Here is a 15638-nt window from a genome sequence, read left to right on the forward strand (position 1 = left end):
TCGAGAGCTGGGACCATAGGTGGCCACTTGCTCTGGGCCCTTCCCTTCTCTTACTACTTCCCTAGATGATCTCGGTCACTCCCATGACTTTAAGACTCTACACTGCCAACTCCCGAATCTGTTGCTTGTCCAGACCGCTCTGAGCTCCAGACTGCAGAAAGCAACTGATGCCTGTATGTTCCACACGCAGCACAAACTCACCATTTACCATATTGAGTTTATATTTTGCATTAACCTGTTTCCCAGTGTTCCCGGTGACAGTGAATGGCCCCATTATCCAATTAGTGGCCCAGATCAGGTATCCAGGAGGGCTTTTTATCCCTCTTCACTTCCAGTTAATCACCAAGCCCTATTAACTAACTCCTACCTATATTTTCTCCATCTTCGCCGCTGCAGGCTTTTAGTTCAGACTTAGTACTTCCTCTCTGAGTTCCCTGCCTCAGTTGTCCCCCTTGCAGCCAGTCATCTTTAAAAATGCAAACTGGATCATAGTCTGTTAAAAAAAATCTCAGCATGATCACACGTTTAAGCTTCTGAGCATGGCATGCCAGGACTTGGAAGATCTGGTCCATGCCCACTGGTCCAATCTCATCCCACTTCACACTCTCTATTGTAGCAACAACGAGCTACTTGCGGTTAAAGCTCATGTGCCTTTATACCTCCTGTTCCTCTGCTTGTCTACCTGGCAAGTCTCTCCTCACCCCCAGGTCTCAGCAACTGCTTCCTGAGCTTTCTCAGACTTACTCAGCCAGGCTGAGGGGCTCCTCATGCTCCAGCCATACTTCGCTCAGACCCCCAGAGAAGCAACTGATTATACCTGTAGTGTCTCATGCCTCGTCTGTTTCCTCTCTAGATTTTAAGCTGCTTGATGGCAGGGTCTGTCTTTTCATATTTTCCACAGGGAATCCATGATAAGAACATGACTTTCTGTACATCTAATAAATAATGTTCCTCTATGCATAGCCCACCACAGAGAGACACGTGAGACATGCTTAGTGAATGCTTGTTGGCTTGAGGGCCTAGGTAGAGATGTCTGCCTAGTGTGGGCTGTGTGCTGGTCTGGCTCCAGTCTGACAGCTTTGGCTCAGGCCTGGTGAAGCAGTAGGTGCTTGGCTCCCGCCTCCTGCTGAAGCTCTCAGTCCCCTTCCCCCACTTCTCATGTGGCATAGGACAGAGCTGAACAGGGCAACCTGGGTGGCTTAGTCGGTTAAGTGTCTGCCTTCAGCCGAGGTCATGATCCTAGGGTCCTGGGATTGAGCCCCACAGCCTCTCCCTCTGCCACTACCCCTGCTTGTGCTGTCAAATAAATAATCTGAAAAAAGAAAAAAAAGAGGTGAATAGCTGGTTGCCTAAAAGCCATTTTGGCCTGGAGGTATTGTTGGGGCAGCAGTGATTTTGTTAAAAAAAATAATTATCAACATTCCAAAATCAGAGTTTGCATAAAAATGAGGGTTTCTGACTTGTCTTTAAAAACTGGAAGATGTGGCACTACTACTTGGTGGCCCTTCATGTCAGCACTTCATTTGTACACGAGAGCCCCAAAGCCCCACTAGACTGGGCCCCCTCGGCACCAGTTTGCCATCCTACTCTACAGGTGCCGGGAGTGGGCTAAGGAGTCAGAGGCCGGCCCGGTCTTGGCTCTGACACTTACTGGCGCACCACCTTGAGCCAACCACCTACCCATGCCAAAGGGTCTTCACCTGTAAAATCAGGATAATGCCTGTGTCACAGGATTCTGGGGCAGGCTCAAAGAGAGAACACCTGTGGAAGTATGTGTGGCAGGGCCTGGGCTCAGCAATGGTAGTTGTGAGCTGCTGGAGTCTAGAAGGGAGAAGGTGCAGGACAGACCACACAAGGACCAGCCGGTCACCAATGAACATTTATTGAGTGTCCGCATGTGCACAGCTTTGAACTTGGAGATCACAGAACACACTGGGGAGGGAAGGGCAGAGAGAAGCAAGGGATGAGGTTTGGGGGAAGGTCCCCCGGGGTTCATAAGAAAGGTAGTCCCTGCTGGAGCCGCAAGTCGCGTCTCTCTGCAGAGAGGAATCCTAAGCAGGGGTGGGAATTAAAGCCAGGCACCACGATGGCGATGGGGGGCAACCACTAAGGAAACATGCGGATTCTGGGTAAGTGTCCCTCCTGTTCCTGGCTCCAGCCAAGCCAGATGGCACGAGGGGGACAGGGATTAGATGCTCAGGTGTCCAAGCAGGGATAAGGACAGGCAAAATAAATAAACCCTCAACCCCCATTGTCACTCTGCTGCAACATGACACAAAAGCTTAGAGGCCAGGGCCTAAGGACTCCTGGGTCCCCTCAAGGAAGCTCAGGTGGAAGGAGGTTTCCATACCCCCATGCCAGGCCTGTCTGCCCCAGGATTCCCTGGAAGGATGGGGCAGTTCAGATCCTGGGTCATTGAATTTGATAGGAAGAACTGCGATGTCAGTGGCCTGAGTCTGCTCTCTGCCCAAGGGGCTGAGGGCAAGAGCCAAATGGCCAATTTGAAGGACGTGGACCTGGGAGGCTAGAGGGGACACCACAGCCTAAGGGAGCCCACGCCCTGGCCGGCAGGGTACATGGGCTGAGGCAGCCAGCTCCTGCCAGCCCTATACCACCCTGGGGCCTCCCTCCTGTGGAGGAGCCTGACAGAGGGCACAATGACAACCAGTGCCCCCCCTGCCCTTCCCTGGGGGCTGCTCCAACCTTCCCCGGCCTGGCAGGGACAGCCACATTGATTTCCAAGCCAATCCCTGCCCCCTTGGGGACCCGGGGGAGGGGGGCGGGATGCAGTTCCTTACACTTGAGGGGTGGGCACTGTGCCCTTGCCCTCAGAAAAGCCAGAAAGCTGGGATGTTTGGGGGAGGAGTTTGGGGAAGGGGGTCCAGTCTGGGAGCTTCAGGGAAGATGCCTCCTCTCTCCTTCCCTCGCTGCCCACCCCCGGGTCTGTCCCCAGCGGATACCCGCTCAGGGCTCCGACAGGCACTGCTCCAGGGCGGCCATGCGGTAGTGGCTGGCCGTCTCCTCACCCGCCTGCAGCCTCATGGCCTCCCGGCACAGCCGGTTGGCCCGTGCCAGCTCCACCAGGACGCCCTGATAAGCGGCGACCATCTCGGGCTTGACGGAGTTGGGACTGACGCTGGCGAGCAGCTGGAGCAGCTCCTGTGGCCAGCGGGAGCGCAGGGCGGCGGGGGCCAGCCAGGGCAGCAGGGGCACGCAGCCCGTGAAGGCCTGCATGCCCAGGAACCAGAGCTCCTGCAGGTCGGCCCAGATGCCCTCGTAGTCGGGGGACAGGACCAGCACTGCCTGGTCCGAGCCCGGCGTGGCCCGCGCCACGTGGGACTGTGACAGGAAGAGGATGGCGGCTGCGAAGAAACCTCGGGAGGCTGGCGTTCCCTGGAGAGCTGGAAGGCAAGGGGGTGGAGGGCGCATGAGGCCGGCGGGCCGGCTGCTTGCCCAGATCCTTACTTTCCCCTCTCGTGGCGGACACACTCCAGGAGCCCAAGTGTGGCCTGCCATCAGCCTGCCTGGGCTCAAGCCCTACCCTCGACTCCACTGCGTGACCTTGGCTAATCCACTTTCCTGGCTCTCATTTCCTTACTTGTGAAACGGGGCCAACAGTGCTAATCTTAGCAATCCGTTGTGAGAATTAAATGTAATAATCTTGGTACACTCAAGCTCAGGGTCAGGCCTTCCTGTAGCCGGGGTAGTGATGGGAGAACCTCTGGGCCTAGAGAGCTCCGGGTGACGGCACTCACGCCAATTGATTTTTGGGCCAGAAGAGGGCGCCAGAGGGGGGGCCCCAGGGCTTGGCTTACCTGCCACGCAGTGGGGCTCACCCCTGTACTGCAGACCCTCTCAGGGAGGCTGTCAATCCAACCCGGTGGCACTTGTGAGTGAACAGCACTGGGGCTCTACTCAGGGGCTGAGATGAGGCAGCCTGGGACTGAGGGAGCACGGGGCTAGAGCACAGGGGCGGCTCAGGGTCCACTAGGACATGTTCCCTTCCCAATGCTGGGGGACCCTGCTGGGATCCCCACACAGGGAACAGAGAGGCAGCTGAGGGTACAGGCTCATTACGCCCTGTTCCCGGGCATCTGCTCAGCTCCTCCAACCTGACAGATGGGGCACAGGGAACAGGCGGGGACAGAGGGACCCAAGCAGACACCCACGGCCAAAGTGGGAGACACAGAGGGCTGGCAGGGGCGGGAGGGGATGTCCCTCCCCCTGCACATAGCCAGGGGGAGGCAGGGTTGCGGAGGTCTGTGCAGAGGAGCACCAAAGTGCTGAAGCCTGTCACGAGGGAGGTGAGGTGTTGAGCAGAGAAAAACCTCAATGGGAGGAATAAGCTTTCTGACTCAAGGCCTGGGTGGGGGAGGCTCCACCTTGAAAACACTGGATTCAGACTCCTTGGGCTGCTGGGAATTCCAGGTGCTTATGCCTGTGCCTTCGAGCAGGCCTGTTCTTACACCCACCAGACCTTGCCTTAAAAGTCTTCAGAAGGAAGAGAATGTTATCATTTGGGGAAGAAGGGTGGGGTAGGGTGGGGGATGGAGACACACTTCAGAGACTGCCTCTCGACTGGAAAATTTTGTTCAAACCGTTCCTTGCAAATGGGGACTTATGCCCAAAAGACAACAGGTCCACCAGGTCCTTTGCCCCTACCCTTTAGGACTGGGTCCCCACAGCTTACCTGGAGAGGTGCTGAGGAGCCGGGCCATGAGAAGGCCCAGGGTGGCCACATTGGCAGCCAGAAGCAATCTCCCGTGCTGCTGCACCAGTGAGGGCAGCGACGTCATCAGGGTGTTCATGAGAGATGTGAAGCAGGCATCTCGCCTGGGGAGAAAGGGAGGGAAAGATGGGGGAGGAGTGGTTGGTGGAGCTAGACCAAGGCCCAGGAAAACCTGGGATTCTGGGTTCCCAGTTTCACCAGGCAGGATTTGGCAAGAAATGAGGCAGCAGGGTCAAGAGTTAACTTTGGGGCCATTCATGACCTCTGGGGAGCAGAGACGGGTCACGGCTGGAGCAGAAAGACAGGCCCAGAGGGCTTCTGGACATGCCAAATCCTCACGTGGGGTGTCTCTGTCTATTCTGAGAGCCTTTCATTCTAACTGTAACAGGAACCCACGGGCACAGGGAAGCAAAGTCGAGATGGAGATCCGAGGTGAGTCTGAGCAGCCCCCCTTGCTTCCTCCCACCTCCTCCCCGGCCTCACTTGATCAGCCCCGGTGCGGTGACCACGAGGTTGAGGAAGATGTGACAGCAGGTCTGTAGGCCGATCTCCACGCTGTCAGGCAGCACTGAGGTATCATGGCCCGGGGATGTGAGCTCCCACTGCTGCAAGAAATACTTGCAGAGAAGTGAGGGGGCTCCCTCCTTGATCAGGATCTCCCGGGGCCCATCTTCGACAGTCAGGTGGCACCAGCCGGGCAGAAGGAGCCTAGGGGCGTGGAAGGAACAGACGTGTAAGGGGTGGGGACCGATGAAGGCACAAGGAGTCCCTCTTTTGGGGCATCCCGCCTGAGAGAAATGAAAGCAGGGGAGAAGGACCCAGCTTTGTAGGTCCCGCAAAGAACATACATACGCTGTGGTCCTTCACAGGCCTGGGCTCAAACTTGGGCTCTGCCTTGTGGTGCATGTGTGGGCCAGTTACTTTAACCCTGAGTCTCGGTTTGCTCATCCTGAACACGCGGATGAGACTTGTCATAGATCTGCTGTGTGGACCGAATGATTGTTTTGGTAAAGGGTAGAGCAAAATGACTGGCATGTAGTAACTGCTCGATAAGCACGAGTTCTCTCTTTATAGACAAATCTGGGCCGGGCAAGTAAGACTTGGCTGAGCAGGAGTCCTGCGTGAACAAGCCCCCCCAAAACCCAGAAATAATCCTAAAGAAAATCTCATGCCCCAATCAGGAAGCCTGGCACAGAGCAGTTCGGGGGAGTGGGGGGGAGGAGGAGTCCCCCTGTTACACTTTTCTTTAGAACAGTCTGGCTAGACAGACTCTAACTACAAACTCACCGGAGAGCATCCCCCGGCCAGGTGGGCCCTGGGGCGGTGGGGGAGATGGCCAGGGTGGCCACCTGCTGGGAGAGGTCATTCGCCTCCTCGGCCTCCTCGTAGAGGGTCTTGGCATAGCGCACAAGGAAGGGCAGCAGCTGGCAGACCTCCTTGCGCAGGGATGAGGTCTCCTCGGCCAGCCAGGCCCCCAGGATCCGCACCGAAGCAAACACAAAGGGCTCCTTCTGCTTCTCTGGCCCCACCTGTTGCCATGGGACCCCCGTGAGATGGAGCAGGACCAGAGACCCTCCCCGGCCGGGACAGCATGCCAGCCAGCCTAGGAATAACACAACTAGAAGGGAATTCTGGCCGGGGAGCCCCTCAGAGGGAAGCCCAGTGTACCCAGCACCTGGTACACGGTAAAGACGCACCCAGCAGGGGCCTGGCACAGAGCAGGCCCTCAGGGCATGTCTGCTGGGGGAACTGGACTTCAGACAACATGTCCCCACACTTACTGGGGCTCAACCCCCCCTCCCCACCTCTAAAGTACCTCAAGGCTCCAACACAACTCACAGGTCCAAAGCTAACTAGACCCTCCCTCTATAGCAGCTCTGACCTGGGAGGAGTTAGCTGAACCTCTCCAGAGGCCAGGAACCAGCAGCCCCGCTCCTTTGCCCGGCTCTGGCACAGGTCTGTACGTGCAGGTGCATGAAACAATGTGAGACGTTGAGCCGAACAGACTGCTTCGATTTGGTGTGCGTGTGTACTGGGGGGAGGGTTGTGAGTGGGAAGTCACCGTGTTGTGTGTGTGCGTGTGTGTGTATTGTGATGTGAGTGCACATATGGTGTGTGGTATGGTGCTTGTGTGGAGGCTCAGGGGGGAGGGAGAGGGAGGCTCGGCCACACTACTCCCGGGAGTGCTGCAGGATCAGCCCTCAGAGTGGCATCTTGCCCTCTCCCCATTACTCCAGCCATACATTCAGGTCCCCCTTTGCCTTGCCTTCCAGGCCCCCCGCCGCACTAGGCTCCCTGTGCAGGGCTGCTGTGCCCTCACCTGCAGCAGGTAGTGGATGACAGCCCCGATGGCCTCCTTCATGATGCTCACGAGCTGCACCTTCTGTGGCTCCTTGAGCAGCGACTGCTCACAGCGGGTGCACTCCTGGATCCCCAACTCCATGAGGGCGTAGCAGGCGGTCACCACATCCTCTTTCACTTCTGTGCCGGTCTCCTCCAGTGCCAGCCGTACCTCCACACATGCCAGATTCACCAACAGGGCCAGGAACTTGCTCCCGGAGTTGCCCACTGGGATCCAGTCGGAGCCGCAGGCGTGCGCCAGGCGGGCGGCCAGCTTTAGGGCGGGGTTGCGCTGCCAGGAGCTCAGCTTGCTGCCCAGGATGCGTGCCAGCCCGGCCTGCAGATCCCGGAGGCACTCAGAGGGCACGGTTGTCGGGGGCAGAAAGAGGGGCAGCAGCTGGCAGAGCTCAAACTTGCTGGCATCCTCCGCTTTCTGGAAATCTTCACTGAGGCCCCGTAACACGGCCAGGAGGTCAGGCTCCGCCTCCTTCCAGCACTGGGTCTCCGCAGCCGCCAGCAGCCCCACTAGAAGTGCCAGGGCCTGGTCAAAGCCATAGCCGTGGCCCAAGTATGCTTGACACAGGGCGGACACGGTGCCCCCAGCAATGAGGTGCCGGGGCCCACGGGGTGTGCCTGCCACAGCTGTCAGGCACTGGTAGGTGTCATCGATCATGGAACGGCGAGCAGCATCATCCGGGTCCCCCCGGGCAGTGAGGAAGGTGCTAAGGATGGGGATCTTGTTCAGGACCTGGGGATGGGCGGCCAGTTCAGGGTCACTGCAGAAGCAGGCCAGCAGGGCCACACCCAGGGCTCGGAGAACATGGTCGGGGCAGCCATCTGGTGCCTCCTTGGTGGTCAGGAGACGATTGGGGAAGGTGAAGCCTACAGCATCGAAGATCCGCCGCCGAGTTTTGGCATCGATGTCACCTGCTTTGACTGCCTTGGTCACCTAAAGGGGGTATGTGCTATCAGCGGGATGAAAGGAAGACTGCCCCTGCCCCCTGGGGGCGCTGACCATTAGCAAGGTTAGGTCATGGAAGGGGACTCATGCGAGGGTCCAGAGGTCATTTCATCCAGCTCCTTCCCTCTCCTGGGTTGTGACCTCTGGGATCCCTCATCTGTGATTACCTCCACAAAAGGGAGGTCCAAGCCTCCTCAACTACTCATGCTGCCGTTTCATCGCCTGGTCATTTGGGAAGTTCTTCCTGATATTTAATCTAGATGCCAACAACCTGAGTTGGGCATCGATCTCTGTTTAAAATCTCCCATGGGTTTAGGGTCTCTCCCTAATTGCTCCCCCCTGCCAGAGAAGCCTCTGATCCATTCCCGCCACCTTCTCAGGGGAAATGGCTCCTGTGTCTCGCCACTCTGCCTGTCAAAACATTTCCCCTTACATTTCACCTCAACACCTCCTCTGCTGCAGTGTGAGCCCTTGACTCTGGAGCCTTCTCCCTGTTGCCATGGCAAACAAGCAGCGACTGTACTCCCTCCTCCCTTCACCCCCCACACATCAACCCCCCCTTCCCAGCACTGCAGCTCCTGCTCTGCTGGCCCCAGCGTGGTTCCTCCAACAGGGCTAAGCCCCAAATCAGCATCCTCACCCTCAACCTACCTACTGCCTCCTGGCCATCCCCTGAGACCCCTTCCCAGTTACTTCTAGATTTGCTGTTCTCTCCACCCCCAGAGCAATCATCTCCAGCCCTCAAGTACTCTGCACTAGTTACTACCTGCTGCTGTCACCCTATGAGTCAGCTCCCATCTGCTCCGGGACGCCCCAGAGAGCAGACCCAGGCAGCCTCCTCCGAGGCTCCTAGGGCTCCAAGTCTTATTCACCCCCATTCACCCCTTTGGCCCCATACTCAGGGGAGCAAAGAAGAGTCCAAAGGTAGGCTTCTGGGGCCTTCTTTGGTGCCTCCAGGAATGCCAGCAATCACCTATGTATCCTTGGGGACTTTTTGTCCCCATTCAAAGGGGTCCCAACCACCCAGCCCTTCCCATCTCCCAATTTTCAGTCAGTGCCTTACTAGCAGCAGGGCTGCAAACTGCTCGCTGTCATTCTTGGCCTCACGGAGGGCTCCCAGGTAGCGCTCCAGGGTGGGGTTCCGGCTCTCTGCCTGGTTCAGAGCTGGCTCGCAATCCGAGGCCATGATGCCCGCCTTGCCCAACTGTGAACACAAGAGGGACTGAGCATCCCTCTGCAGAGGAGGGGTGGGGGTGGGAGTGGAGGATGGAGGGAGGGATTAGCACAGAGGGAGGGATCAGGAGGGATGGGTTGCACAAGACTGACCTCCCTTGTGGCAGCCCCTTAAAGGCACTGGACCCTCAAGTCCTTAGGGATGAAGAAGGGACCCTGGTCCAAGGTCACCTCCAGAAAGCGGGAAGGAAGGGCCATGCATCCTGCTGCTCAGCTGGACAGCTCTCCTTACCAATTTCCCAGGAGTGGGAGGGGGCTGGCCCCACTGCTCAGCTGCCCCCTGGCACCAGAGGCCTGGTTTAATCTCCCTCCACCCAGGCATATACCAGGAGGGAGAGGTGAGGACAGACAGGAAGGAATGGAGACATACATGGGTGAAGTTCGATTATCCGGACTCAGACTGACATGAGGGAAAAGGGCATCCTAGGTTTCCCTTCTCCTCCCTTCTCCAGAACAGGCAGGAGACAAGCTTCAGCAGAAGTGAGGATGCAGGGTGCTGACGAGGGAAGGCTTGGAGGCCCCTCTGGGGACCCCACCCCTCCAGCCAGGGCTCTCAATCGCCCCCGCAGGCTCCTTGCCTCCTCTCCTTTCCCTCCCTCGGGCAGAAGCTGCAGCAGCAGCAGCGGCAGCGGCAGCAGCAGAAGCAGCGGTAGAATTAACCCTTCGCGTTCCCTCTTCTCGCCCTCCCCGCCCCGCTACCAGCCTGTGGATGCCGGCAGGGGCTGGAGAAGCAAGAAGGGGTCCCGGGTAGCTCCCAGGACAACGGAGAATCCAAAAGCCGGATAATCGAAGCAGGGCTGCTGAGATGGGGAGATGAGAAGGGGAAGAGGGTTCCTGGCGGTCACCACCTGTCCCGCCGCAGCCAGGTCACAACACGACATTGATGAAGTCACGACAGGGCGGCGATGAGATCACACTTCACGATGGCGCGGTGATGTCACGAAGAGATCACGGCAAAAATCACGACATGGACAGCCCCCAAAGATGACAGGGCAAATTAAAAAAATATATATATAGGCATATGTTGAAAAGGGCTGTGACAAAATGGAGTCTCGACAGGGCACGATGATGTCGCGATATGGAGCGATGGAGTCGCGATAGGGTCCCCGGGGTGTGTCGGCATCGATCAGCGCCGGCTCGGCGAGGCCCCGGCTGGGATGTAGGGGAGGGCCTGAAGGGGGCTGAGCTCACCAGGCTGTGGCCCGGAGCGGCGAAATCTTCTCCGAGCCCGATGCTCCGGGAGCCTGGGGCCGCTGCTCACGCCGCTTTGCCCACTCCCGGCTCCAGGCGGCTGCAGCTCCACCCCCACCCCCGCAGCGCTCTCGACCAATCCGCGGCGGCTTCACTCCGGGCTCTGGCCAATGGCACGCCTGGGCGCTAAGCCGTAGGGGGTGTTGCCATTGCCGCCATCTTGCTTGTGGGTATTGCCCGAGTCCGGGGCCTGGGGCTCGCGGAGGGCAGGCGAAGGAGCAGACTTCCTGTGGAGAGCTGGAGGAGACAGCCTGGGGGTCCAGGTTCCTTCGCTCGTGCGTAGTTCTGTCCCTCAGCACTGCCCCTCCTCCCCCTCGGGCTCGCGGCTGGACTTGAGCTTCCGGGGAGGGGGGGTGGTGCTTGGGAGGGCTGGTTAGCATGAAGAGTGTGTTTCCGGGTTGAGCCCGGGAGGTGGGAGGAGGCGGCGTTTCCGGGCCGCGGTCGCTGTCCTGGGAGGCTGAGGCGAGAGGGAGCTGTCCGGGTGGGGAGCCCGCACTACCTTCTTCCTTTTCCTCCTCCTCAGGGTGAGGGGAGCGAAGGTTGGGGCCCCGACCCCATGGACCGGGAGGAGGCGGAGGCCGCCGAGAGCCGGGGCCCCGCTGTGTGGCCCTGAGCCCCGGTAGGTGGCCGGGGGCGGCTGGCTGCCAGGCCAAGGACCACGAGCTCAGGGGAGGGGCAAGCGGGACGGGCTATTTCTGAGGGTGCGCTGGCCGGGTGTTGGGACCCGGAGGTGGCGCTCCTGGCCCGGCTAGGGCAGCCAGCTGCTTCTGGCTTTTTGCAGGTGCGGAGCTCGAGTCCTAGGCCAAACCCCGTTTTTCTCGGGCCCGGGCCTGGTCACGCAGCATCCTCCATCCCTTGACAGACTGACCGGTCTCCGGGCGCCGCTGTTCTTCCTCCCTCGACTTTGGCAGCCTCGCCCTTAGCTGCTGTCTCTTGTGTCTGGTCTCCCCACCAATATAGAAAGTTAATGCGGAATAAGGGGGGCGGGGCTGAGCACGGCGGGTAAATTACCCTGCGAAACCTGCCTTATTCCGGACTTAGAAAATTATCCCCCACGGAGGGGTTCTGTGGTGTCTGCAATGAGCACAAAGGTGAAACGCAGGAAGTCAAAAGAGAAAACCTCAGGCGATTCTAGGAAAGCTTTTCCTTCTCTCGCCTCCTGGTGCTTGTGCTCAACCGACCATAGATGCAGTTAGTGAAGAGCATTAGCTGACTGTCCTTGTGCTTTCTTCTGTGATTAACAGACTGGGAGCTGGGAACAAACTGGAAAGACGGCCTCCCAGAACAATCTGTTCATTTTTCCAGCTATTTGGAAAACAATGTCTGCAAATATAAGCAGAGTTATTCATGGCAGTCTGTTCTGTAACTTTCCCAAATATCTTGAGACTTTTTTTTTTTTTTAAAGAGCTTTATTCTTGATTACTCATACCAGCTGAATAGGCTGTTTCAGACTTGCTCTGTCGTTGTTCAAACATATCTTATCGCTGTGTACATAAATGGAGTTCCACGTATGTAGCTGACAGACTGAACTATGATACATCCCCCATCAACCTGAAGTATTAAGTAAACATTACCCCCTGCTCTGTCTGAACAGCTGCTGCAACAGAGAGTGCTTTTATTTCGGGTGTACTTGTAACGCCCTAAATGCCAAAACTATTGCAAGCTTTTCTAGATTTTCGTTTGTCAAGTATTGTGGGGGTGTGTGTTCTCTCCCTGGGTTTTTACCCTTTGAATCTATAACAAACCATTTGGATCTTGGTGATGTGTTGTTCTTGCCTCTGGTCAGCAAGGCTTTGAGGACTCTAGCAGTGATTTGTGCCCTTAGGCAATTGTAGATTTATTTCAGAGGCATGGCTTGTTGGGAGTTCACATGAAAAGAGCTCTGCCTCTCTCTTATGCATGGCTTGTAAGACATTGCACTTCTAATCGGCTTGCTAATTCAATGGTGTTTATTACTCCCATTTTCAAAACCTATTCATTTCTTTTATGCTTCTGTCGCCCACCTGTCACGCTATTGATGACAGGTGTTGAGTCACTTTGAGTTTAAAATCCTTTTGTGGTAGGCAGAAATGTGTTGGGTAAGATCCGTACACACACACACACTCTCTCTCTCTCTCTCTCTCCCTGTTCCATCTTGGAAGGCTAGAGAAGTTGCTGGATAGACTTTCTAACTTAGGCTCCATTTCATAATCTTTTGAACATGTCACTGGCCCACACATCTTTCAGCTCCCTGCTCCCTAACATACAACTTCAAAACTACTAGAAATCAGAATGGATGGAAGTGAATGAGGAAGAAGTCCTTCAGATGCTTGAGGCTAGGTGAAGACCTTTTCTTGGGTGGGCTGTACATCAGTTTTGCAGCTGTGTGTGCATGTCCGTGCATGTGTCTATTTCATGGTCTTAGTCAATATTGATACCCAGCCTATGTGATGCCAGTATCCTTGTATGCTGGCTGCGGTTGGGGGTTGGAGTCATTTGCCACATGTGGGTGACAGGTGCACATTTAGGACAGAAGAATTTGAATTGCTTCTTCAGAACTCAACCAATCTTCATGATATTGCCAAGATTTGTATAATAATTTATACAGTGTAGGGAAGTTGTAAAGACAGATGAAAATTATTTTTTCTCTGGAAGGGACTTAAATTATCCAGCTCCTAGATTCTGGAATAGCCAGCATAATATCTAGCACATAGTAAGGGCTGTGCAAATATTTGTTGAGTGTACCTATGAATTCAAGTCAGGAATTGCAAATGATTCTAGAGATCAGGGAGGTGACATCGAAGTATAATGTGGATAGATTTTTAAGATCATAGTGGTGGGGCAGTAGTAAATGGGAGAATGCATGTGTTTCCTAAAGACAGTCACATGAAAATTTTTTTTAAAGCTCAGCTAGACAAAACTCTCAGGTGCTCAACTCTGGTAGTCCAAACTCTTCATAGATAAGAAGGTGTGTTTGGTCAAAGTCAGAAAGCTCTTGGTGGCAGAACTGGAACTGAAACTTTTTAGGCTGGTGTTTTCCATTCTTCCTCACAGGTGATTTACTGTTAGCTTAGAAAATAATAGAATGTAAAATGTTTCAGTTTTACAGTGGATTCATTTCATATCCCTTGCTATGTTTTTATCCTGATAATTATAAGCTTTGTCAAGGCTCAGGTTTAAAATTTACAGGCAAGTATGAACAGTGAAAGACAAACTTGAAATTTCTCTTCCCTCTAATCTGTCACATTCTCTAGCACTCTTCATTTCCAGGAATCAATTATTAATTACTTGGCATATAATTTCTTCTCTTTCTGTCTTTATAGTGAATTGGTTCCGCCTATCTGGAAGGCCATGGAGAAGAGGCTGGGAGTCAAGCCAAGCCCTGCTTTCTGGATTTTATTGGGATTTTGTTGGCAGATATCTGTGAAATGGTCGAGAAGCCTGTACCCGTTTTATACTTGCTTCTGCTTCAGTGCTCTGTGGTTGTCAACAGGTACCATTTTCTTTATATAGATTTAAGATAAAAAGGCACTTTGTGTGAGTTTTTCAGTTCATATTAAAGACAAGTAGGAGGCAGAAAAGTAATCTGCTAATTGACAGAAATGGTCATCCTTTGTGTTTTAAGATTTTATTTATTTATGTGTCAGAGAGAGAGAGTGAGCACAAGCAGGGGAAGCAGAAGGCAGAGGAAGAAGCAGGCTCCCCACTGAGCAAGGATCCCAATGGGGGACTTGATGTGGGGCTCAATCCCAGGACCCTGGGATCAGGACCTGAGCCGAAGGCAGATGCTTAACCGATGGAGCCACCCAGGAGTCTGAATGGTCATCCTTTTGGTGGACACTTAGTTTGTTGGGTTTATTTGTTTTGGAAACACAATTAAAATTGGGTTCTTTTTTGTAAAGGGGGATTGGCGTGATCGTTTTAAGATTTGGTGAAGATGTAAATGAAGAGGAAAACATTTGAAAGTTGGAAAGACCTGAGTCCTGGAGCTGGATGTTTCTACTTAATAACTATGAAAACTTGAGCAACTTACCTATTATCTGTAAAGAAGGATAAGATTTACCTTATAGGTCGATATGAGAGACAATTCAAATGTGTTGTACAGCCCTGTGAAAATAGGTGCTCAGTAAATGATTCTTTGCTTCCTTTCCTTTCCTAAAGTAATCTTCACTTGTAAGAAGAATGCTTTCTTCCTAGGGATTATTTCGCCAGGCTAGAACCTCTTGCCAGGAAAGTGTGAAGAAGGCGTCTTTCTTTCTGTCATTTCTTCCTTTCAGTTCTTCTTTTGACATTGTTCTTTGCAGAGTATGGGATGTGAGAGAAGAGCAGTTTCAGAAAGACTTCACAGTATGCTGCCATTCTGGGCAGTGACAAAGCTTTGTGTTGTAGAATTCACTGTCTGGGATAGCTAATCACCCTTTTGGCTCCTGTAATTCCAAAGATCTCTGTTGCTTTCCCAAAGGAGTTGGTGGTCGTGATCTAGAGAATCAAGTAATTACTGTATTTAGCAATTTCAGTAACATCAGCTTTGGGGTTTTTGTTGTCTTGCAGTGGTGGTTGATGATTGCATAATTATAGCAGTGGAAATTGCAGTTGACAGAAAGCTGACCTAAATGTTTTTTTACCCAGATGATGTTTTGCTGGGACAGCTAACTATTTCAGGCCAACATTTTATGTAAGATCATTTGAGTTAAATAAGTAACTGATTTAGCACTATCGGAGTAGGAAGATTGCATTTTTTGAAGAGTACCTACCAAATATCAGGCCCTTGGTTATAAACATTACATAGCTTATCTCACTTAATCCTCACGATAATCCTAAAACAGATAGTTTTAGTCTCATTTTATACATAAAGAAATTGAGGCCCAGAGAGGCAAAATGACTTGACCAGGATCACACAGCAAGAACACTATAGAGCCAGGTGTCTAAATCCAGGTCTGTTCACTCAGTAGCCTGTGCTCTTTTTCTTCGGCTACTATGCCTTCCAACCACAGGTAATCTTTTGGAGGACCGAAGACAATTTTTTTACACTGAACCATGATGAGCAGCTTGTTATTTGAGGAATTCCATCTGGAGGGGAGGGAGAAGCATTTCTGAGTGTTTCTGTATTTGTAGTCAATAGCACTTGGTTAAACAGAATACTCT

At 53.9% G+C, this 15638-nt stretch overlaps 2 protein-coding genes across 4 annotated transcripts in view; one reads left to right on the forward strand and one right to left on the reverse strand.

Annotated features, from left to right (window-relative positions):
- Positions 1-1866: 1866 nt before the first annotated feature.
- NCDN (neurochondrin) lies at positions 1867-10548 on the reverse strand. Its single transcript, XM_080802846.1, has 7 exons — positions 10112-10548; positions 9094-9234; positions 7050-8018; positions 6017-6258; positions 5213-5437; positions 4691-4833; positions 1867-3401 (listed from the first exon to the last, which is right to left on the reverse strand). Exons 1-7 carry the CDS (start codon positions 10142-10144, stop codon positions 2965-2967), a joined length of 2190 nt encoding a protein of 729 aa, XP_080658972.1. The 5' UTR covers positions 10145-10548; the 3' UTR covers positions 1867-2964.
- A 138-nt stretch (positions 10549-10686) lies between these two features.
- Positions 10687-15638, forward strand: part of KIAA0319L (KIAA0319 like) — an 87905-nt gene continuing 82953 nt past the window's right edge. The window contains exons 1-3 of one of the 3 annotated variants that reach the window (XM_080800224.1): positions 10687-10789; positions 11038-11133; positions 13817-13986. In XM_080800224.1, the coding sequence (XP_080656350.1) occupies positions 13845-13986 (142 nt within the window). In that variant the 5' untranslated portion in view covers positions 10687-10789; positions 11038-11133; positions 13817-13844. Of the gene's footprint in view, positions 10790-10919; positions 10996-11037; positions 11134-12810; positions 12834-13816; positions 13987-15638 lie in introns of those variants that run through there. The other 2 variants (XM_080800223.1, XM_080800225.1) reach the window with 2 other exon arrangements.

The sequence above is a fragment of the Martes martes genome, assembly GCF_963455335.1.
Source record: "Martes martes genome assembly, chromosome: 4".
In the NCBI taxonomy this organism is placed as follows: Eukaryota; Metazoa; Chordata; class Mammalia; order Carnivora; family Mustelidae; genus Martes; species Martes martes.

Excerpts from the sequence above, each read along its gene's own strand:
- NCDN (XM_080802846.1), bottom strand. The coding sequence starts at position 10,144 with ATGTCGTGTTGTGACCTGGCTGCGGCGGGACAG. Across the intron at positions 6,259-7,049 it reads TCATCCACTACCTGCTGCAG|GTGGGGCCAGAGAAGCAGAA; the intron begins GTGAGGGCACAG and ends CCATGGCAACAG. Across the intron at positions 4,834-5,212 it reads ACCGCACCGGGGCTGATCAA|GCGAGATGCCTGCTTCACAT; the intron begins GTGAGGCCGGGG and ends CTTTCTCCCCAG.